Consider the following 24,750-nt stretch of genomic DNA (forward strand, 5'->3'; position numbering starts at 1 on the left):
CGTTGCGGTTCACCTTTAATGCTAAATAGAATTTGAGACCACTCCTCCTCCAGACTTTAGTGTCTGTTCTAAATGCTTATCTGCAAAAACTACCTGCTAACTTTGTAGGGAGTTTTGTTCTTTATTATTTCCTACTTTTCAACATTATGAAGTACCTGATGTTGGTGCTTATTCTAAAAAGGCACTGAATAAAATAAAACTGGGCTGGATTAATTGATAATCAGTTAATGCTCCCTCACAAAATATGCCCTAGCTCTGCTGCACATGAGCGAGGACGACCGAGCTCCCTGATTGGTTAACGATCTAGCCAAATGGAATCCGCAGTGGACACAAACCAAAACCTGCTCTGGATTGAATTAGTCTGCCTTTATTGCACTCTCCCTGGGAGGAGGAGAAACCGGCGATTTGTTCCAACAGGAACTTCCTGGCAGGGACAGTCTTACTAAAAATATAGGAGCGCCACTTCCCCACAAGCTGTGGTTTTCATTAAAAAAATGAAGAACATCATTCCTCAAACAGCCATTATAGAATGAGCAACAGATGACTATCCTAGCACACTCAATCCAGACTAACTGCCATAATATTAATAGAACATGCTGCCTTCATGATGACACATATTAAATAAAAGATACAGGAGACTAGAAAAACAGTTATAAGCCTTATTCATCAATGCAACACTAAAGAAAAAGTAAAAATGTGTCAGTTTATCAGACAATTACCAGCATCTCAAAACCCTTTGCATATGATAGAGGACCACTTCGTTATCCAAATCAAGTCATTGAACTAGATCTCGGCATCATTATAACTACACATACATTCATTCCATTCACTTTCTCTATTTAAATGACTGGCCTTAATCCTAGTAGCAATGTCTATTTATACTGAACAGAATTTATATAATTTATATAATTCAGTTTCATAAAGTTTCATTTAATATACAGTATGTATTGTAGCTGTGATAAACATGATCCAGTGGATCATGCACACAGCTCTGGAATTTCCCTTGTGTTACAATTTAAATTTAACACAATTTAATTGTGAATTTAAGAAAAACAACCATTGTCTAGCATTAGGCAGCTTTTAAATGCAACAATCTCTACAGTCTTCTGGTAAAAGCCATTAACTTTTGACTAAATGAGATCTAAGGACTCATTTTGAGGCTGTAAATGGACAGAACCAAAATCCAAATTACTAGAAAGCGATGAGATAAGTCTGATTATCCATGGTGATGCCTTTAATTAATTTATTTATTTCTGCCATTCTAAAATGGAAGAAACCCCATATGTCGATGCATACTGTAAATCATGAACACAGAACAAAAAGAGAATAATGTGTGTTTTTATGCTTAATATATAAAGACTAAATTTTTACAGTTAAAAAACATATGCTGCTAGATTCATTAAAGTCATCATAAAGATGTTCCTCAAGAACTCACCTTCCGTAGTCCCATTCATATACAGTACTCTGGGACACTGTCATCTCTAAGCAGTAAAGCTAGAGCTAGTCTTATCAATACTATCTTTCTTTCTGAAACCAAGTGCTAGACTGGCTGTTGTAATGGGGGAAAACCAGCCAGTGACTCAATACTGACTTTTTTTGAGAGCTTTAGGTTAATAAAGTCTGATGCTGGAAGATGTTAAACTGATTTCTTTTGTTGGTGTGTGTGTACAATGGGACTGGAAGCCTTCGAGCTACAGCAAAGGCAGCAGCACAGATATTTTCCCCACAGTGACATTCTGTTTAAAGACAGCCCACCCATTCAGACACAGAGAGTGGTGCAGGGAAGGAAAGAGAACAATAGTACAAAGAGGGCAAGGAGGAAACAGAGGCAGAACAGCAGAAAGAGATAGACAGTACAATCCAAAATCTACACTCATTCAGACTGGTCACTCCTTTCAATATGATCTTGTAAGCTACAAGACCTTGTGTTGTAAAAACATTTGAAAACACATCGGAACCAAGACGTACAATAGAACATTACATAGTACCTTAAAATAGAATGTTGCTTCTTTCAGATAATGCTGTCTCTGTACATACTTTCATAACAGCTTATAAAAAAGAAGAAGTTATCGCTATCAAGTTCTTCTCTATAAGCTATCTGGCATTAAGCTGATAATAGTTATGACAGCATCTTACTGTTTCCTCATTAAGTTGTATATTGTAATTAAAGAAAATGAGCAGACCTATTGGAACTAAATCTTTTGGAGGTGGGAAGAGGATATTGTCACGAATTGCACATGGGCATGTAAGCGCTTCCACATTCCCACGAGCTCGTCTCTCCCTAAATGTCCACGCACCAATCTACTCAGCACTATTTAAGCCCTCACTAGTCTTGCCTTCCACGCTCACAATTGAGGTCTCCTCCCTGAGCTGCGTATTCGTACGTTTCCTACCCTGCCTTACTTGTTGTTAGACCCCCGGAATCCTGACTCAACACCTCCCTTCAACTACGTCTTCGCCTCCCGATTTGGCACCTATGAACTCTCGACTCCTTCCCGTCCCGGATTTTGGACCCCTGCTCTTGTACTCGACCACGTCTTCGCCTACCGACTCAACTTCTAACCTTCGCCATCAGAAGTGCATCGCATAGGATCCCTATCTACCGGGGTCCGGCATTGCCTGACAGATATCTTGCAATTTGTTGAACCACATCATCAAGTAAATATTTTGCAGAGCCTACCAGCTGTTCATAGCATCTGGAACTGTAGATATAACGTGAAGGACACTACTTTAATCTCTTCTCACAATTTAAGGCTCCCTTAGTGTCTATTAACTAAAAAATCTTTGCAATATATATTAAGGGGAAAGTTGACAGTCAAAGAACTATGCAAAATCCATTTCCCTATTTCATCATCCATCAGGAAAAGAAATGGTCCATTTTGTGCTTTCTGTATGAATATACTGTATGTCTACACACACTGCAAGACACTGCAAAATAACATCTGAAAATAAAACAAGCTTCTAATAGAGGTGGAAAGACAGGTCTGGGAGGGGAACTGAGGTTCAGAGACTGAAAATGACACCTTTAATGCCATATTATTTTAAGCATTGCAGTGTTTTTACTCAAAAACTGAAACACAGGATATACACAGGGGCATCCCAAAGAGATTTCCAGAGTCCTGCAAATTAGTGCCGCCTCTTCATTTATTGGTTAAGGAAACATAACAAGTGCAGTTTCTGTTCTAGATGATACACTGCTGGGTAATATTTACCTGCAATTGATACCTAAGAGCTCTGTAAGAATAGCTGAAAGAAAAGTTGTTTTCCTAGGTTGCAGTTCTGGGAATGTGTTTAACATGACCCTGGATAAAGGTACACTCAATCCCTTTGTACCCATTACAAATTGGGAGTTTATAAGAAACAGAATGCATTACTTAACCTTATAAAGTTGCACTGTACATTTGTAAATCTAAAGCAAAAATATGTATATGAATTGCATCGTACCTCCAATAAGGACTCAATAAGGCATCACAGGAAAAGCTCATTCCAGGTAGGCAGGTTGAAATTTAAGCCCTTGACTGCAGTGGTGGTTCCCCTCGACAACATCACGTCAACAGTGGGTACCAGAAGAGAAAGCACCATCCCCTCATCCTCACCACAAGAGTAAAAACAACAGTTCCTGTACCACTAGGGATTTCTTTACAGCAATCTACCACCATAACAACACAACCCACTTCTAATCCATTTGGACGATCGGGTTACCATCTGATTCTCACATGACTGCTACAACATCCACACAGTCCCTGACTTCCCAGAACATGTTTACAGCTACCAGCTGTGTTGCACAATGTCAGGACATCCAGAAGTATAAGATGATAAAACTCAATTTTTAAGGATGTGCCTAATAAAGCACAACCAAACATACACTAATCTTTGAAATAAAGGTAGCAGCAAAGACACCAGCAGAAAAATGCTGACCTGACATCAGGCTATGTAAGTTATGACACTATAACTCGGGAAAAACACGCTGATCAAGAGCAAGAAAATGCACTGGAGTCATGAAAACAAAATTGCTATGCGTTTCTGCACATGAAACGTGAGAGGCTGAGATCTACAGAGCGACCTCTGCAGTCTACGCCAATTAGTGACCCACCCCTGCAAGCAGCCAGCAGGAGAATCCACAAACAGATTGCCCAGGCCTTTCTTCAAGACCACAGGTAGCCAGGTGCTGCTTCCTCCAGCGCAGACACATACCTAACTCCCTGCACAGTCAATTAAAAAAAGTGCTAAAAATGCCTTTTCTTCAGAAAAGACTGTGAAAGTACAAGCTACATCATGGCATTTCACATACTGTACATTATGACCTCCATGACATCACCACGAATACACATCTCAGAAAAGCCATGAAATACTAAGAACTGCTGCCTCCTCGGTGTTCTGTGAAAACCAACAACTAAAGAAACTCCCACAGCGAGATTTGGATTCCAATAGCAACATCTTAAGACAGCATGGCTGGCGTTACATATCTTCAGATTTCATGAGTGTGCACTTTCTTCGTCTGTTATGTATAGTTTTTGCTTACCATGGTATTAACAGGTCCGCTGGAGCATGACTGAGTACCATTTTATAAATGCAAATATGCAACTGTGATGCACAGCAGCTGATATCATGTCTCTGTAAAAAACAACAGCCCTGAAAGCTAAAGACCAAAAGAAACGATGAACAGAGGGCACACACTCTATTGCATGAACTACTAAGGTGCTGTAATAAGCACATTTCGTAGCTTAAGAAACATTTGTGTTTTGTTCTTGCAGCTCAGAAGCTTGGCTTGCTTGAAGGCGCTATGCCACAGCTTCCAGCACTGCGACGTCGTTGAGCCTGAGCTGCGCAATCCAGATGGCTGACGCAGATCTCGTCTCACCCAGGAACTGCCATCTGCCAGGCCGTGGCGTCAGAGCAGCTTATGATACAGAACAGGAGCCCCCCGTGCTGGCACACTGGTCCGGGGCGGGTGGGGCCGGAAGAACTCGGTCTGTGTGTCACTGAGACAGAAAGAGGATTACACTCCTTTGCCCTGGAGGACCCAGAGCTGTGGAAAACTGCGGATAAACTCCGCACTGACCCCTACCAGCCTTCTGTCTTCCTGTTGGCTCGGCTCTGACAGCACAGCTGTTTCACAACTGCGAAATGGACCCACATACATCTGTCCTACATACCTACAATGTGCAGAAAACGGCATTTATTCTCATTTGCCATTCTCTAGGGATCATTCTAAGTCTCTGTTTTCAAAAGCCCTTTCTAGAATTTTCCATTCTCATCCAGCTGCCCGTACCGAGCTTAACACTAAGATTACAAACGTCCAGGATTGTACTGAACAACATGTCGCTCTCTTTGAAGAATACTGCTGACACAGAATTCTGTCTATGAATATTAGGAGATATGCTCAGGAATTTGACAAGGAGCAACACCTCCCAACCGATTAGCAAATTCTCAATTTAGCCTTGTCGCCTTTTGCATCCTACAACACATTGGGCTCTTTCTCCCTGACTCCCATTTTGATTTCTTCTTATATGTCTTATACATCTTTTTAGCTGGTATGGTTTCCAACATTGATAACCACTTTGTCAAAATTTCATTTGGTCACTTTGCAATGGCAGATGTATAAAATGGTTTATTATTATAGAAGCAGGTGGTCTGTACTCTGAGTGCCTCCAGTCTGATGGGAGAGACTGTCAGTGGGGAGAGAGCTGCCCAACCTCACATATTCTTCTAAGGTAGCAAGGAGGAAGCAAACCAATGATCTGTGTGTACTGACACACCACAGGCTGTGTAATACAGATGTGCAATCACTGCCAGATTCAGGCAGAGGAGTCTCCTAATGGGGCACCAAGCCAAACAAGGTCCACCACAAAGCCACTTCTAACAGAGCAGTTTACAGAGACTCTCCTTCCATCCATATTTAGCTACAGCACAGAAGATGTCAGTCTACTATGCTTGCTCCCAAGAGTCAAAACTAAGCCTTTTATAGTCCGTCAGAGTGGTAATTTCATTTTTGCTTTCTTTTTTTGCTTTTCAGCTTGACACACCAAGTGTTTCCAACCTCAACCACACCAACAAGGACAAAAAACTGCAAACTCATCTAATGTCCTCCAGCCTGTTGCCTGACCAGAACTCGAGGTGAAGGAAATGAAAAGTTCATGCCCAGAGCTGGCTAACCTCCCCACCCACTGTCAGCACAGGCCTCCATACACCCCTGAAGAACATATTCGGAGGGGGCGCACTGGAAAGACCAGAGTTTTGAGAGACTCGGTGGAAAAAGGAACACACTTCCTGTAAGAGCGAGCTAGGTGAGGAAATTAGAGTGGCTTTTGGCAAAAAAAGTCATAATCAGAACCAGATCACAGCTGACCCCAGCATCTGTCAGTGGACTCCGAAGGCCAAGTTCGTTCTAGAGTTGAGCCCTACGGAAGCCGTGCTGACTTCAGCTGACCCCTGCTCTCCCTGAGAGCCATCGGAGAGCATGATGCTTCTCTGAGAAAACCTAGGCTGAAAGGAAGTTCTGGATCTGGTCCAGGGTTATTCGCACAGCTGTGGGAAATCTCAGCTGCTTCGTACGGCAATCGTTTCATCAGGCTTGCAAAGAAGACTTCTCAGTGCTTTCGTCCGCAGCATCACAAACACATTATTGATCACAGAAAAACGACAGAAAGGAAATGGCTTTTAATTCCAAACAAGGCACAGAGGGATTTCAAAACTAGGCGATCTAAGTTAAAATTTTAAACCACTCCTAAATTACAAGGATGCACTTGGGTTTTACAGTAGACTGCAAGCTGCAGTGAATACTGCCTATTTAGGATAGTGTGACTCAAGCAAAGAATTTACAAGATTCCCTGTCGCTAGAGAGTAACCAAATTACCCACTGCCTGCCTGGCTCTGAAATGTCGGTACAATGCAGTGGCTAGCAGAACAGAGATTTATTTCAACAGGCTGTGTTGCTCTTGGCTTTGACCTGTGCCTTTAACAATATTACATCCCCAGAAATGAGAAGAGCGCTAAAGGTCAGCTTCACTGAATAAGAGCTTAAAGACATGAGTACATGACTGCAGCAGACACCAGAACACACAAGCCATGTAAGGGCATTGTTAAGTCTTGTGTCAGGACATATACGAACCAAATGGGAATTGTTTTCACTTGCGCAAGAGCTATAGAAGAATAGAAAAATAATGTATTGAAGGAGTAGCCTGCATTTAAAAGTCCTGTATATTGTGGCTATAAGATTGTTCCCAGCCATTCTGTTAGTATGAAATCATTACTGTCATGCACTTCCATAGATAATTGCTAGTCTTGCCTATTTTTGGATCAGGGAGAATTATCTGTTTAGGTAAAACAACATACTCAGCAAGGTGTGCAGCCCTCATTTCTCATGGGAGTGATTTCTATACAACACGATCCAAACAAGCTTCAGCTGTCCAGCTGACACAGATCAATGTGCAGGAATGCCAAGCACATGGGGGAAAGACATCAAGATGAGGGAAAGAGGAAACTAAGAATGCAATTACATCATCTCAACTTTCAAACCCCATTCTTGGACTGGGAACAGAACAGCTTGCTCCAGACAAAAGCAAACAATTTTGTTTCTGGTTTCACCTAGTTTTGCTTGCTAGCACGCCCTACATTCTGTACTCTGTTGTGCAACAATGACACTCTCACCAGACCAAGAGCCATCACAACTCATTTGCAGCTGTGCTCACAAAAGGAGTTTTTCAAGCTTATAAGGAATAATTGCAAAAAGAAAAAGGCTTCCCAGCACGTGGGAAGAGAGCAGCTATAAATAAGCCTGCTCTCCAGAGAGATCAGCAGTCTGTGAGGATGTGAAGCATAGTGCTGGACACCGGCCATAGCAAATATGACCGGTCACCTCCTCTCCTCCTCAGTGCTCCTCAGCCCCAGAACTGTGGGAGGGGATAACATTATAACATACAGTCTTCACGAGCTAGACAGAGCTGCCTGAGCAGACCTGGGAAAAGTATTATTGTTTTACCACTTTTCAGCATCAAGCCCCTTATGCCTCTATTGTTAAGAATAAAACAAAAAAATATTTAACAAACACCTTAACATCTTAATACCGTGAGACAAAACTGGAACCAGACCTCTGGGCCAAGTGATCAGTCATGAACTGTCTTGAGCTTCTTAATAGCAGCATCCTATTTTTGTTCTTTACATTCTTTGTTTTTCAAAATCAACGTTGAGCCAAAAATCATAATGGGGCTCAAAAAGCTTAATTGCTTATTTTTCTTAGATTAGCTAAAGGAATAGCAGAGCAGCCAAGCCTGCCTTTCAGGTTTGTAATGACTAGTCCAAAACATCACTGAAAACAAATACTGTGTGAATATACAATAATAACCATTACACAGCTGAGAACCAGATCAGCATCAGATGTTCAATGGGATGGTCCTCACACGTTACGGGTCACAGCCCATTTTGGTAACTCTGGCAGGCTGGACTGCTTTTTCAAACAAAAAGAAAATAGGAACCTCCTGAGTGGTTCAACCAATAAAGGAACTAACCTCAGTGCAGGTTGAGCGCTACGGTTACAGGTTCGAACCTGAGTCATATCACTAGCCGAGTATTTCCCCCCAAGTAACAGCACACAATCAGCTGGGTGCCACAAAGAGTAGGGTGGACAGGGCAAAACTCTGGGCAAAAAGTTCTTGGCACAACACAGACACCCCTGCAGCCTCTTGAGTGCTTACTGGCACGTGGGGTTGTCAGTGTGAGATGCTCTTCTGCTGCTCTGGGGCTGTGATGTATCAGAAGAGGAATGGCTCCAAAGTGGCTGGTGAAAGGAGACAGCCTACACTTCCTCATTGTCTCCTGTGTGCGGTCACAGGGTTTGTGGCTATGAGCTGCCAAATGAACGACATATTTGAAACAAAAATAAGCGGTAATGCTAAATTAAAAAAGTAAAACCAACAGCCAGGACACAGTCAGGACAAAGATGACTCTGCTCAAGTGATGAGCACAGCACCATTAATTTAGCACACACTCAAAACAGACCACTTCCACAGGATGTTTTGATAACTGATGCTGTGATTCAGCAGGACCTAATATAATAATAAAATCACTCAGCACTGCCCTTCTCTCAGTAAATATTTGCCATTGTATTACAAATTAGTTACTAATTTAATTGTCTGACACTGTAATCCAAAGGCACTCACTTATACAGGTGGGTATTTTACTGGAACAATTAAGGTGAAGTGTCTTGCTCAAGAGTAAAACAGCACCATGTCACCTGGGGTTTGAACCTACAACCTTCCAGTCACAAGAGCAAGCCCCCAGCAAGCCGCTGCCATTTCATTTGCTATTTGTTACCAATATATATATGCCTCTAAAACTGAAACAGTCCGATTGTAGGTACTACAGGGAGGCAAATACTTTGTATGTTTTTAGCAGTTCCATTTTTCCGGAACTGGGGGAAAGGGGGAAGAAAATAAGGAAGGAAGGTGTGGGAAAAAGCGATGGATGGATGAATCTGGAGTGCTACCCAGATGCAGACGGGTGCCCCATACAGGAAGCCGGGTGTGTGGGGAGTGAAAGGCGGGGCAGGGTTAATGAAATGTGTCAAATAACAATTCCAGCTGAGCCAGCAGCAGCCCTGCCCTAATGTTGAGAGTAATCACGCTTGATTGCTAACACTTAAAAACCAGGGATTACCTCCGTTTAATCTGGGCTGTCTAATTGCTGGACTGTGCTGTTTATTTCCCCTCCCCCGCCTCCCACCGCTTTTCAGCAATGTGCTAGTCTCTGCCTTCACGCAGTAATCAGAGCAGACAATGCCTTCAAGGCAAACCGGCAGACAAAGGCCGAGCCCACCAAAGGTAGAAGCTGCATAAAAGAATTCATCTCCGAACATTCTCGCTAAGAAAAACGACTGAGCTTTCAATATGCCCAATGTTATGTTCTACGACATTTCTCACATGTTCTGAATGCCCAGTATATTCTAACTTTCCAATGGGGCAAAAGATCTAGAAGCCAATATATACCAAGGTCCTCTCCCTGATCTCACTTCATAAGCAAGTCTTCTTTTCATTTCACCAGCCTCAGCAGAAGCTGCTTTTACTGTAAATGACCTGAATCCAGGAGACCCGACTTGACGACAACATCCTCTGTGTATCCTGGAGATTCTCATCATGAGTCATCAGGAAAGACTGGCGACCTCAGGATTCAAACTCAGCCTTGCCCTCGTCCAGCTTTTGAAGTTAACTTTTATACCAGAAAAGGGCACTGCCATCAGGACAAGGGACAGAGCCCCTCTGCTTTCCACCTCATGGAACTTCATTATCTGGATCCACTCAGGATCTGCTGAGACTGTATGAATATTCATGCTCCTTGGCTTCAAGCACTAGGGCCACACTGCTTACCAGTCTCTTCAATGTAAACGAAAGACATCCCGGACTCTCTGAGATAAACCTTTGTTGGAAAATGAAGAAAAAACATTATTGTCTCTAATTAAGACAAGATCACAATGTGAGTTTATTCTCCACCCTCCCAACAATGCCCCCCCCCCCGTCCCTCTCAGGACTGCAGTGCCTCTGGATGTCTGCAGAGGCGACTTCCTCATCTCAGAGTGTGTCTTTGTGCATTTAGCACAAGGCTCCCACTATATGTGGGAACAGAACAAACTCTCTCTGCTTCCAGACCTGTTTCCTGCTAATGAGCTCGGAGTGTTGCAAATAAACTAAACTGCAGCGCTGGGATTCTTCTTTTAATTTAATAGGTAAACTCAATGAGAGAACCATGCCAGAAGCATGGTGCCCACTCTGAGCCTATAGCAAACTTTATCTTCTGGCAGGAGAGGTAGGCTGGGGTGGCACTGCCAGTGCCCGGGAAGCCCTGACTGGCACCGCATTGTTCAAGACCTGAATCTTTATTTAATGAGGGCACAATGGGGTATGCTGGCACAGGGTCAGGTGCTCCAGCCCTCCTTAGCAATCTGCCCAGAACGCAAAAACTATAATCCTGCCGCCTCTCAGACAAGCTAAGAATGAGTGACGGCGTTCATACATTCTGCAGCTTTTATCAGCTCTGCGCTTCTCGGCCCCAGTGCAGGGCTTTCAGAAATGCCTCGAAAAATATTAATGCACTGACAAGGATTAAACTGTTTATTACAGAGTTGCTACCCATATGGTAGTTTAAATGATTCTGCTCCAGTACAGAACCTACAGCACAACACAGAAAAAGAAAACTCTCATTAAGATAATGGAAGCATTTGGTTTTTTCTGCCTGTTTTACTGTTGGCTAAAAGCTGATGTGTTGTAACCTTATTGACCTGTCTTCTCTGCAGCTACTGCATTTTACTGGAGTGTGTTACTTAAAAATGACCTCATCCACATATTAAATGACAGCACTTTTTAATGGTAAAATAGTAAAGTAAATATTTAAGGGTTATGGTTCCGATTCTCTTATTTTGCTTATCAAACTATTTGCTGTTAAAGTAACGTGTATCACAAAGTCCCCAGAATTGTTTACAGTAGATTGTGATAAGACAATCTAATTTGAACTACCTGGAAAGCAATGCCTAATCTCTAGTAGTCTTCACCTGCTGTGAGCAGAAGTTCAGCTCTCCCTGCCTCTGCCAGAATTCGATCCCGATTGCTCACGGTCTCACTCCCAACAGTGAGTAACTCCATCACACCGAAAGAAGGGGCGGAGCGGTGGCACTGTGGCTAAGGACCCCACAGAGGAATCCTACTCCGTCGGGCCCCTGAGCGAGGCCCTTAACCCCAGCTGCTCCAGGGGAGCCGTATAAATGGCTGACCCTGCGCTCTGACCCCAAGATTCTCTCTCCCCGTCTGTGTGTTTGTGTGTCTCATGGAGAGCAAGCTGGGGTCTGCGAAAAGACAAATTCCTAATGCAAGAAATTGTATATGGCCAATAAAGTGATCTTATTTCTTATCTTATAAGACTGGGTTCTCTGCCGCGGCAGAGTTCTGCACTGTCTAGATTTCAGATGGGGGTAAAATCGCTTCTGTAACTTGCTCTGTGCACTGTGCATTCAGTTTTGCTGTCTGGCTATCACTTCTGTCGCTTTCTAACAATGCTGGATCAATCAGGGATCCATTTTAGATCAAATGGTTGTGAAACAGTAAATATTTCACTTCATGATGCCATACTAAAACATAAAATACCGGACAGAGAGATTTTCAATATATTAGCAATGCTCAGCATGAGCATGACAAGAACAGATGAATATAGCAGATTTATCATGCACTGACCTCATCTCCACTAGAAACAAACCCATTTCTCTGACTGAAAAGTCAAGGCCACTGCAGTATACGATTCCCTCTGTGAGCAGAGGTCAAGGGTCAATAGGTGCCTACACAGCATGTAATGAATATTGACATTCTTCTCAGCAAATTCATTGTGGTGGCTTTGCTGTCTTTAACTAAAACAGGGCACCTTCAGAAAGAAGAAAAAGGAAGCTAGGAAATGACAAACGAACCAGCACCTCTGTCTATATGCTTCAGGCTGTGAAATTTTAAACAAATTCCTGACACAGTAACAGGTGCCTCCCTGGGGGATCAGTATGTGTGTTAGCTCTGGAATCTGCACTTCACACGATGATGGGCTCCTCTGCAGGTCGGCAGTGACTCTGTCCTGCATGGCAGCAGCTCTGTTATGGTAATAAGAAAGTGATGAGTGAACGGGACATGAGGTCTCAGCCCCTGCATAATGAAAAGCTGTTCTCCTGGCGTGTGGTGATTTTAGAAAAAGAGCCTGGTCTCTAGGGTTCCTCCTCAGTCTTGTCTCCTGGCTCCCCATGTATACACATAACTCACAAGCATGTTGCTGCTATAAAAGCCCACATAAGACCTGTGACAAACGTTCACTGTTAATTAGATTTCAAAATGTTCCCAACACCATACTGCTGCTGTTGCATTTTGAGACTTTTCTTCTGTTACAGCGTGTAAAAAAAATAAACTACACTTTTCAATTAACTGAAACTATTACACAAGATGGGAGTACACTGTCGTTTATTAGAGCTCTAAAAGTATGCAGCTTTATTCTGTCATTTACTTTCACTCGATTTGACTCACTAGTGGACATTTATTCATACAGCACCTCTGTAGAACTGAAACGTTTTCTGGAAAAACAATTTCCTTTCACTGTTTTTCACTAACTACCATGATAGAAAGAGGCTATCTGCATTAATTTCAGTTTTCCCCGGAAGAAATTCGTTTCACATTTGTCTACATTCTGGTTGTTGTCATGGAACTAAACCCATCAAGGAAGCCACAAGAGAGAGTTCTCACCTGAGTAAAATATCTTTATTTCAATATTGCAATATTGGGAGCCCTGCTGTCACTCTGAAGAGTGCGTCAGAAACTCAACTTGTTACAGGCAGTACAGGCTTTTTATAAAGATGTTGTAATGCAATGGAAAAAATACAGCACTTAGTCCCTTTCTAATATTTCCCCTTTCCTTAGGACAAGAAAGATTACAACAAAGAAACGAAAGAAGAAGTGCCAATATATATTTTGCAGAGCTTAGCAATTGCACACGGCTAATTTGGTAATCTAGACAGTACGTACTGTGTTGATAAACTGTCTTCTAAAAAATCTGCACGTAGCACAACAGTTACAACCTTGTTATATATTTTCCTAAAGCTCTTTACATTTTAAGAATCAACTTACCCATTAGATTTCCATTTCATTGTAAAAACTGCTCGGCTGTGATGTATGAGAAGAACCCTCTTAGATCACAGGCACTAGCACTTGGCTAATGAGCCATTTACTGTAAATCTACTTTATTTCAGTGAACAGAGAACGTAGTCTGATTTGGCCAGCAAATTGAAAGGCTTGGCTAACTCCACATTCCATATTAAAAGAATACCGCCCTCCACATCTATGCTAGCTGTGTTTGTCATGAAAGTGAAAGTACAAATCATTGAATCAGCTGTGCTACGTCAGAAATAAAATGTGGTTGTCCACATTTTATTTCTGTATACTCACATATTTACGTAGATTCAGGGCCGAAGTTAAATTAATGACTTTTGTATTATTTGCAGTCAAAGACCTTCCTATTATCTACAGGCAGCACTCTGAGTCCTCCATCCATCAATCGGCTCACCTGTCAATCAGTGTATTATGGGAATCATTTTCTGATATGCTACTGAAAAACTGCTACTCCAGAGAATTTCTAAGGTGGCACAAGACTCCATTACTGGTTAATATAAACAGGATTTAAGTGACTTTGTGCCAGTGTCTGCTCATTGATTCCTTTGAGAAATAAGAAAATACAGTATATATTCTAGTTCACTGGACCTCCAACTGAAGCTTAAGAGACTGAGAGCAACTACCGTAATTCAACTGATAAATTGTGATTCTGCCCGTCCTAAAATCGGTGTGACCTGGTTGCAGATGGCTGCATATTTTGCATTTTTAGCTCTACTTAACCATGTCCTCACTTTTCGTATTTGTGCATCTCAAACCAAATTTGTCGGAAGGTTAAATGGAAGGGATTTTTTGCAGCATAGGATAGAACAGGTAGAGAATAGTTCAAGTGGGCAGCTGTGTCAGCATGCGTAGTTGCTCACACCTGAAGAAGGCTTCACAGCCGAAACGTTGTGTTTTCTCCCTTCTCTTTTCAGCATGGAATAAACCTATCACTTGTTCCTTTACAGGTAGAGAATGTTTGCAATATGCAGAAAAAAATCAGACTAATCGTGCTTACAGTTGACATCTGTAAAGCATGTTTCATACCTTCTGGAAGCCAATTTTATTGCAAACATTTTAATGCCCAACAATGGGATGATTATTTGTTAAAGCACTTTCTTAACAGCTGAATCATTACAAAGAGTCCAAATGGCTTTATGTAATCGAAAGATATGGCTTTAAACGAGGCCTTTTTAGAATTAATGGATTTTCTCCAAGAAATCGATGTTTAGTGCTAACATCCTTTGCAGACTTTTATTAGTAATCCATTCAAAGTTGCTGAATTGAATTAAAGCATATGATGTTATGGCATGCAGCAAGGTATTTGCAAAACACATTCAACAATGACAAATTCTCAGATGGACGAGAATTCCTGGATGATGTTATGCAGAAGCAACACAAGGAAGAAGTAAAACACCATTAAATGTTTTTTTTTTCAGAATTACTTTACTGATGCTTACAGGCTTGCCTTATACATGATTGAGAGACCTACAGGAGGACTCAATAAAATGATTCAGCTATTAAACGTTATTAAGATACGTGCGGATTAGAGGCTGTGACTGACAGGAACCCCCCCTCTTCATCCCCTGCTGAGAGGATAAAGGCCATTTGATTGTTTATTTGCTCCCTGTCTGATCCCTTAAATTGATCCCCCACTCCTGTCAGTGTTTATGTGTGGGTGATTATGAGCCGGTATGGAAAGTGGTCTTCAATCTGTCAAGAAACCCCAAGCCTGTTGAGGTGCTCACTTTCACTGCTGTTTCAGTGTGCAGCCTTGCCTCTTCAATCAGAGACATAAACCCCCACCTCCCCACCCTCAGTCGTTCCTCGCACCTTGAGCTTCAGCACAAGTTGACTTAAGCATGCTCGCAATCTGGAGGATCGCAATTCAAATAGTGTCTGGCTCTCAGCCTGGCTTTCTGAGAGTACCCATCATAAAAAGCACACATCAATCACATCAGTGCTGGCCGTAAGCATTGATGTGTACTCCAGCTGGCATGCCAGCTGTATCAAGAAAGCCTTGTATCCAACTTAAGGGACAGTACAGGCTTATGAGCCTCAGGAAACCATGGAGAACGGCCACACCACCAAACCTCATTCTGAACTTTAAAGCCATCCTCTGAGTGGTGATCAGAAGTTAGTTTTTAGTTTCCTAAAAAAGGCAACAAAAATATTCCACAAAACATAGGCAACTGTTGTAGATTCTTCCTCAGTAACCTCCAGTGTGTGCAATGGGATGTACTGTACATCTGTTAGTGTAACTACAGTACATGCCACGGAGATCCCTGACCTACATTTAAGGATATGTGGTTTCATTTCCCTGCCTAGCAAATCTGTAGTAATCATAACCTGCATTTGCTGGATCTCCCTAAACCCTCCATGCTGTATTAGCGAAAATACACTTGGCAATCATGTGGAATAAATCCTTGCAGTAGATCAGAACCCATCTGAAGTAGCCAATCTCACGCCATTTAGTCCATTTCTTTAAAACAGAGTGGGTAAAGATAGTTTACATGTTTTTCCATGGGTTATAAGGTAAAGAGACTCTTATTAAGTATCAGATTGTTTTATAATAATTTTATGAGGAAACATTTTATGTTTATGAACACCATGAGCTCACAAAGACAGTCCACATAGAGTAATATGCCTTGAAAAGACCAACGCAGGTTGCCCTTTTGTAGAGCAGCACTAAATTTCGAAACATGCCACTGTCAATTAACAGGGCCACTTGCACAGGTGACTCAGAAAAGCAGTCAGAGACCGCAGGCTTTCAAGATGCATTGCTACAGGAGAATGCAAAGGACTTCCTGGACCACAAAGCAGACAAATGAGTGGGCCTTTACATCAGGAATTGGTAATCATTTTCTAAAGATGAACATACGTTTTTTGGGGAGAGATTTTAAAATTGCATTGAGGAAGCAGTAATCTAAAAATGTGTGGAAATAAAGAGGCTGATGAAAAAAAAGGCAGAAGACCTTCTGACACACTGGAATAGCTAGGAATTCGCATGGCTGACAGAAGACAGGGAACCTCTGCAGAATGCAGGTTCACCTTGTCTCCAGACCTTAGGAACGGTTCAAAACGAGATGGCCCTTATGGACCATTTTGTACTTAGTAACTAATTGATCTCAGGATCTCATCCAGCCGTTTTCTGAAAGAAGCCGGGGTATCAGCAGGACAGTACCCAAGTGATTGTTTAAAGTGAGACTATGATGGCTGCTTGAGCCGACCTCTAGCAGGTGTCGTCTTGCCTTTGTCTTTCAGATTTGCCTTAGAGGATGCATGAGTCAGACGGCTAACATGGCCACACAAACCGCTCACGACTGGTAGAGAAAGAAAATAGGCCCCTCTCCCCCCTGACATGTCTCCTTGAAGCTCTGTCCCACAGTTCCATCCAGCCAGGAGGAGTGGAGAAGCATTAGTGCTCTTTGCACAGTAGCAGGAAGGAGTTAAAGTCTGTGCAGCTAAAGAAGACTAAATCTGAACAGAACCGCTAAGGTCAAGTAGTGTTTGTCTTTCTTACAATAAACAGGACCTTCAGGAAGCATCAGTGCCCGTGGGCACGACACAGATGAAATACTACCACAGAAAAATAATATACTAACACAATAGGTTTTCTCAATTGGCTGGCTGAAAAGCTCCAACATGCCTTTGTTCATAACTGGGTGTATTACAATTGTTCCAAAAATATAGGCGTGGGCGTACTGAACTGTCCTAAGCTAAAAACACAAAAGGAGTTTAATTTATTCATTCCTCTTTTGCAACAGCTCACATAAAGTAAGCAGTGCCCGTTTTCTTTTTGCTTTTCCTTTAAAAAGAATTTCACAAATGATTTACAGATTTTCAAAAGTTCAAGCAAAATGTACTTCCATGATGATAATTAAAGATAAAAAAAGTCATTAATAGCGATCCACCATTCCAGTATTTTTCAGTCTCGGTTTCATAGCAACGCCCAAAAACTTCCTGCTGTTTGTGCTTAAGGTCCCGGACAAGGGAAAGGCCACTTCAAAGTTTTTCTTTAGTGGTAATAGAGATAAAAGGCTGGTGAATTCAGAGTAGGATGGGATTTTAGAGGTGAAACAGCAAACATCATAAAATGAAGTGCCAGGCTGTTATGACCCAAATGCCCATTAGAGGGAATCAAAATATTTTTACCACTTCAAGTTCTTAAAACTATTATTTATGATAACTATTATTAAAATTATTAAGATGTCCAGACATTTCATATAAAATGCCAAAAGCTTCAAACCAGGGACATGTATTTTGAGTCTGTGTCACATTTTGTAAGTCATTCAGGCGTTAGTACCCACCTGCGCCTGTACTGCGCCTGCAGTCCTTCTACACAGACATGGGACTTGTCTAATCCCCTGTGTTTTTACAACTCCTTTAACACAATGCCCGGTTCCCAGAATCGGATACCACGCTCAGCTGAGTACGCAAAAGCAGCTCGTTTTCCCAGTGACACAGCAGTGCCTTCACACTTCCCCGCCTCAGGCCGTCTAGCCTGGGTCCCTGTTACAACACAGAATGGTTACCTCTGGTGTTCGTCGCCATGTCCGCCACTTTCTGAAAGGCATCCAAGAAGGCTACGGCAGCCAGCACAGTGGTCCTGAAAGAGCAGGGGACACAGGACAAAGTTGAAGTGCTGCCTAACATTTTAGAGCACTGACACACAGCCACAGACCCCGACACTCCTGTTCCAACAAGTTCTTTTTTTCCAGCTTCCTGTATTGATGCATTTGTACAATTAGATCAATTTACTGTGCGATTGTCGTCAGAATTTCCCAAACTGATAGTGATGTGTGAAAAAAAACTCCTCAAAATGAATCACATTATACTCAAGCCTGGATTTGAATCGACCAAATACTTGCTACCTCAGCCTCACATTTGCTGAGGTTTGTTGACAGTAGCGTTCATTTAAACACTCCAGACTCTGGATCATGTGGTTTTTAGTCCTGAATGGATTGGCAGCTGTGCACATGAACAGGATGAGGGGTTCCTGCCAAGACAGGCAGCACTGTGCCACACTCACCTCAGCTGAGAGTGCAGTTTGGTAGCCTTGGCACTGAAGTCCTCCCAGATGGGGTAAGAGCTCTGCAATAGGAGAGGGAAGATGCATTAGACAGTAGTCTGCATGACTGCTCCACTGCTCTTCTCACAACTGGACTCCTTGTCAGAGGACACAAAGAATGCAAACTCATGGGTGCTACCTACAGTAAACTGTACAAATGGTAATCTAACATAAACCTGATGTTACAATGTTGTTTTAATGTCTGTCTGTCATTTTTACCATCAAATTCTTCATTCTTATGCCTCACAAGTCCTTGATTTACTTTCTAAAGACATTTTGGCCAATTAAGTCAGTGTTCATCACAAATTTGGGGCAGTTAATGATTATCGTCACATTAACTTCACGTTGCCAGAAACTCTCTTTTCAAACTCATTCCATCCCCTATCACCCCCAAAAGGCATGATTTAAGAAAATACTGCCTTAGCCACAAACACATTTAACATCACCTAGAAATAAACCGTTCTTGCAAGAATAAATGTTGAATGGATGTTTTAAATAATACATTAAGACACAACCAACATTCGAAGCAAAAAAAAATGACCTTTGGCATTTTTCAATCACAAACTGGCAGGGGTGTGACTGTGTGCGTGTTTCTGTTTGTGTCTGTGTGTGCCCTGTGATGGATGTACCCTATCCCCGTCCAGGGTGTACCCCACTTTGCACCCATTGCTTGCCGGGGTAGGCTCCGGCTCCCCCACGACCCTGAATTGGATGAAACGTTTAGAAAATGAAGGACGGATGGACTTGTCAACAAAAAACACATGCCCTCTCTCCTGTCCTGCAAAGGTTTTCCCCAGATCAAAAACAGGCACACAAATGGTAACTGTGGCAGAGCTCCAACAACCGTCTCATTACTGTTCACATTTTATTACTGGGCTCAAAGCAGCACTTTGAACTGGGCTCGAGATGGCTCAATTTGGTGGCTCTTCTCCACAACTTGCTTGCAAGCATCAGCAATACCGCAAACCGCAAGTAAGAATGGTAAATTAAACATGACTTTCCCCCAGACTACCAAAAGAACCTGCTATTAGTTAAATTAAAAAAAGCCTTTAAGACTGAAGTTCAAATTCTCAGGAATTCAATGTTAGGTCGGAGAACAACAAAGGGATATCCTGCTCTGACTAAGACTAAAAGAACTCAACCTTTTTTATTGTGAACAGAGAAATATATAAGCAGACCTGATTCAGTTACCAGAGTAAACTACAAAATGCAATAAAAGGTTGTTAGGTAAAGGGGTGTGGAAGACCTGGTTTTCTTTCAAGAAACGCATGGATCAATTCCCTGAAACAATTATCTAGATGCTCAATTAGAACAATCAAATTAGCTAGATGGGCCTCTTGTTCACAATATGTATTGTGTTTTACTGTTTATGAATACCAATGTGCTGTTTATCCCATCAGTGTCTGAGCCTCAGGTTATAATCAATTCAATCCAAGCACACCACCCATTCAGAAATAATTTCTAATTAATAATGCATCATCTACATCTCACCCAGATGTTTTTAATTTAGAATAGACAATTATGTTTTGAACTCTCGATGTTGGAATCACCAATGGTGATTTTCACGTCTGGGCTCACAGTTACAAACCCTGGGACGGCACACGGGAGAAGATGAGGAAATTCAGACTGACTCTTCTGACCCGCTTAACCTTGAGCTACTTGTCCTTTCACCCGTCGCAGGCAACACAACCCATACTGGACACTCAGTTCTGATTGGAGGAGAGGCACATCCATCACTAACAACACCTATCACCAGAGGTGCTCAGCCAATTGTGCGCCACCACTTGGTGAATCCTGGTATTACCCTGAAACCTCTAAGCACAGGATTTCTGAGGATGAGATAACAATTCTTTAACTTAATTAGAAATAACAACTTTAATAACCTATTATCAAAAAACCTGTCCATACCTGGTAAGGTTTATGATTACTCAAACTCTCCACACAGGGTGAGATCTTTACATAACACACACAGGGAATATGTTAGAGACAGCTATTAAGATAGGTTAGCTATCTGCAACTCCAAATTGCATCTTATTGCTTTTCTTTAGAAAATGAACATAAAAACTAAACAGATAATGTTGCAAGAATAGAATTAAAAATAATCTGCCTTTAAAATCTCCACATATACCATTTTTTTCTGAGATGATAAACACCTTTGGCATGGCATTGCAGAGTTACAAAAAAAGTAATACTGTGGCTGAGAAGTTTCTTATGGCTTTAGAAATTTTATTTGATGAGTTGCATTTTTTTTACTGTTATTATTCACACACTTCAGCATTCACATGTATTCTTGAAGCAGGTCAATAAGAGGAATGATTTGAGAACAACAGAAGAAGAAAAGTCTTGTAAAGGATGATGGATAATAGTCTTTACACTGTTATAGGGGTCTTGGTGACTGACAGTGGTTTTGGAGTATACCCCTTACAGAACACTTGATTGAATTCCCTTTTTAGATTATTTCGATCAACATCATTACAAGAAAATAAATACACACGTGGAGCTATGGAGCATATTTTCTGAGCTCTTTCAATCCAAACAGTGTTACAGTCAGATGAAATCCTCAGTCAACCACAGTTAAAATATTCCTTCAGTAGTTTAAACTTAAAAACTTTTTCAGATGTTCTGTAAGAACTGCAAAAACCATGGTATATCGTGCAATACATTTGAATTTCTAATTCTTTTTTCTTTCCAAGAATTTGAAAATGTAGGAGTGTGTTTTGTTTCAAGTACAGTTAATAATGAAATACTTTTTGAATAGACCTTAGTAGACAAGCCTGCAGTGATAATTTTTTCTCTCCAAATTGCATAGTCAAACAACTGCCAGTTTCTTTCAGGTTTGTCACCACCTGATCAATTATGATCCCAATTGATGTTTAATTCTATCAGTTTCCTCATCTCTAAGCTTGGTTTGATTTGACTTGTTCAGAAAGGGACTGTACCTCCAGTCATTCCCCCAAAAGAATCCATTCTACATACAGTAATCTATGTGCCCTTTCTGATTCCAGGTACAGTAGAGGGCTAAGAACCAGGAGGTGGGCCCGTGAAAAAAATAACAGTTTTTATTTTCAATTTGAACAGTTTTCATTTTCAGTTTTAATTATCCAGTAGACTAGGCCTTTGTGATAGAAATTAGTAACTAGCTCAATCAAATGATAATCAGATGCCTTCTCTTGTTTCCATCTACTGACTTGTGATATTTTCTTCAATTTTCTGTGCTAACACATTTCAGAATTCTAGGTCTCCAAGGCAAATCCTCAGTTACTGGAACAGATCTTTAGATTTCCAACCACTTGGCATCAGTCCCGCTTCTCAGCTGCTTTCGGACAGTTTGCTTGGCACTGTTTGTTATTTTACATATTTCACTGGGAACTTTGTGTTCTGACAGTGCCTATGAACAGTTCACAATCTGGTTTATGACAAACTCCATGATTCAGGCAAATATAACCATTCAACGTCTCAGCAGTACCTCAGATGAACCGGAGAGAGAACGCCTGGCATCAGAACGTTGTGTGTGTGTTTGCCTTCTGGGTCTTCTCAGGAATGTAAACTGCATTACAGAAGCTTTGGTCATTTTTCTCCCTTCTTCATGCTTTACAAAGTCATGCGAAGAAGAATTCACTTCTTTCCTCTCTGTGCTTACAAAGAGGAAGCCATTTACTCCTAGTAAGGGTTCAGGCAACTCAGGAGCACAGGGAGCAGAGCAGGACCGCACCCAGCGAGGAATGCCACACAAGGACAACTTAGAGACACCAGTTAACACAGCCAGCATGGGAACAAGCCAGAGGACCTCGTGCCCATGGGGGAAAATGCAATGTCTGCATAGAAGGATTTTTGTTGTCAGCAGCGGTGATGCCGCCTTGCTGCCCAAATTAGATTTCATATTTCTTTCTAATTTAAATATGTGCAATCAAGAATCGAATACCTACTGTTATAGTCCTAAAGATACAATAGTTGTCTGGTTGTTTTTTTCTTTTTTATGTCTGGATTTGCTTTGGATTTTAAGGCCTTTGGTGGGCTCTTTAGAGGAAACAGAGGTACTGAAACTCCAGAGTAAGTGATTGTGTATATCCTATCCCTGCATCTCAGCAGAGCCTGTTACACAAGGCTAATTAGCAGCGAAGACAACTTTTTTATGGAACATCAAAAGAGAAGGCACACACAGCCCTGAGAGGCAGGTTACTGCAGGGTTACAAAAAACACAGCTCTTTAAATCCAAACAGATCCCCACTAATTAATTCACCCTTACGTGATTCAATTAAAGTAATTAAGCAGCCCTCTGTATGGAAGTCCTCTAACTGAAAGGATGAAAGTTTCTGAGGAGCCCTGGCTGAAGCACAGATCATGAGGAAAACTCACAGTCCTTAGGAACAGACTGTTAAAAGCTGCACTTGCAGCTGTGGATTAGCAATAGGGTTGTGCTACGTGTTTTATTTTTTAATTTCTGTATTGGCAATAATTTATGATATATCCATGCGGCTTGGAATTGTTAAGTGTGTGGTTTTTTTCCACATTTCAGCTGACTTGAGAGGCACACCCTCACTGATAGCACCACCACTGAGGCATCCCAGATGCTGCCCGCAGGGGTCGTGAGTTGCTGAGAGTAGGGAGAGCCCTGGCTGACTAATCCTACCCTACCCTCGCTGGGGCTCAGCCACTCGTGTGCCATTACTTACAGGACTCTGGTCACAGGTGACCTGGAGCTCATGGCCTGTTATCATAGAGAGCAACCTGTGCCAACAAGAGCACCTTTACCTGCTGAGTCACCCTGGAGGCCCCTAAGTACTAAGTACCGTTCCTTCTGCAGGTGAAATTCTCTCATCAGATAGTCACATTATCAGTATGAGCTTCATATCACAGTTACACTAAACAACTGGGTGTGATTTAAAATAAGGGGCTGGGGGGGGGGGGGGATTCCTTAGTGTCATCTTTTCAAAACTCTTGATCTGCATTTTGCAATAGGGAAATACAATGCTTTCAGATTCTAAATAAAAAATATGAACTCACCAGGAAACATGTCTACTATTGTTTTCTTTTACAGTACAATACAGCTGTATTGGTGCAGTATATCAGTATATCAGACTTCAATTAAACATGTCAATTTTGGTTTTCAAAAGCAGTCATAGATGTTCTGTGTTGTTGTGGTTGGTTGATGTATGACATATATATTTTTCAACATAATCCCAAAGAAAAGTTCTCATCAATTATTGGAATATTCCCAAACAGAACACTGGTAATTTGTTTTAAATGATATTTTAAAACATTGGTCCTTGCTCCTCAATTTCACTACGATCCACACACTTCTATAACTCCATGCTCAAGCAAAACATTGAAAACAAAGCAAGTCAGTCCACTAATATGTATGCAGGTATACCACAGGCAGGAAAGGTACATGCTGGCCTTTAATATGCACATCTTGAGCCGGCCCTTTCTTTTAGTCCTGAGGTTCTCATCTGGTCTCTGTGCAGTCAAGAGCAGAATGCAGTGATTGTTCTTTCCTCCTGCTCCTATGACTAAGCACAGACTGATCCGAGGCAATGATTTGGCAGGCAGCAAAAATAACCTGCTTTGATGATGGTCTTTGGTTTCCTGTGCGTCTTATATTTGTTAAAACGACGACGGATTTGAATCATCTCTTACTTTACAATTGAATACAAGCCTGAAGCCACAGAAAATGAATAGCATGTAGCAATTTCCACTCCTTCTGCAGCATGCCTCAGCTGGCTCTCTTTCCTACTTGTCTTTATATAACTCATATCAGACGTGTGTCGGAGCAGGGCATGTACACGTAGCATGCACAGGTCTCTCTGCCCCTGTAGGGATTTGTCCTAGGTTGGCCGAGGGCTCCAAGCAAGCACAGCACCACTCCCTTGACAGCAGAGAACTCCACAGCATCAAAAGACCATGTCCTCTGCCTCATTCTACTGTACATCGAGTTCTACACTGTCTATATTTCAGAAGGGAGTGACATCACTTTGGGAACTGGCTCAGTGCATGAGCCCCCTTACAAACACCCACTACCTCCTT

General features: G+C 41.8%; 1 protein-coding gene across 8 annotated transcripts in view; it reads right to left on the reverse strand.

Moving 5' to 3' along the window:
- The window catches only part of LOC148817212 (protein MTSS 2-like), a 65,231-nt gene that overhangs the window by 35,578 nt on the left and 4,903 nt on the right, over window positions 1-24,750 (reverse strand). For 7 of the 8 annotated variants that reach the window (XM_088938613.1, XM_088938609.1, XM_088938608.1 and 4 more), the window contains exons 2-3: window positions 18,688-18,749; window positions 18,191-18,264 (exon numbers count right to left, since the gene is read on the reverse strand). In XM_088938613.1, coding sequence (XP_088794739.1) covers window positions 18,191-18,264; window positions 18,688-18,749 — 136 coding nt within the window. Of the gene's footprint in view, window positions 1-3,444; window positions 3,578-18,190; window positions 18,265-18,687; window positions 18,750-24,750 lie in introns of those variants that run through there. The other variant, XM_088938612.1, reaches the window with a different exon arrangement.

The sequence above is a fragment of the Atractosteus spatula genome, chromosome 21 (assembly GCF_055471065.1).
Source record: "Atractosteus spatula isolate fAtrSpa1 chromosome 21, fAtrSpa1.hap1, whole genome shotgun sequence".
Classification (NCBI taxonomy): Eukaryota; Metazoa; Chordata; class Actinopteri; order Semionotiformes; family Lepisosteidae; genus Atractosteus; species Atractosteus spatula.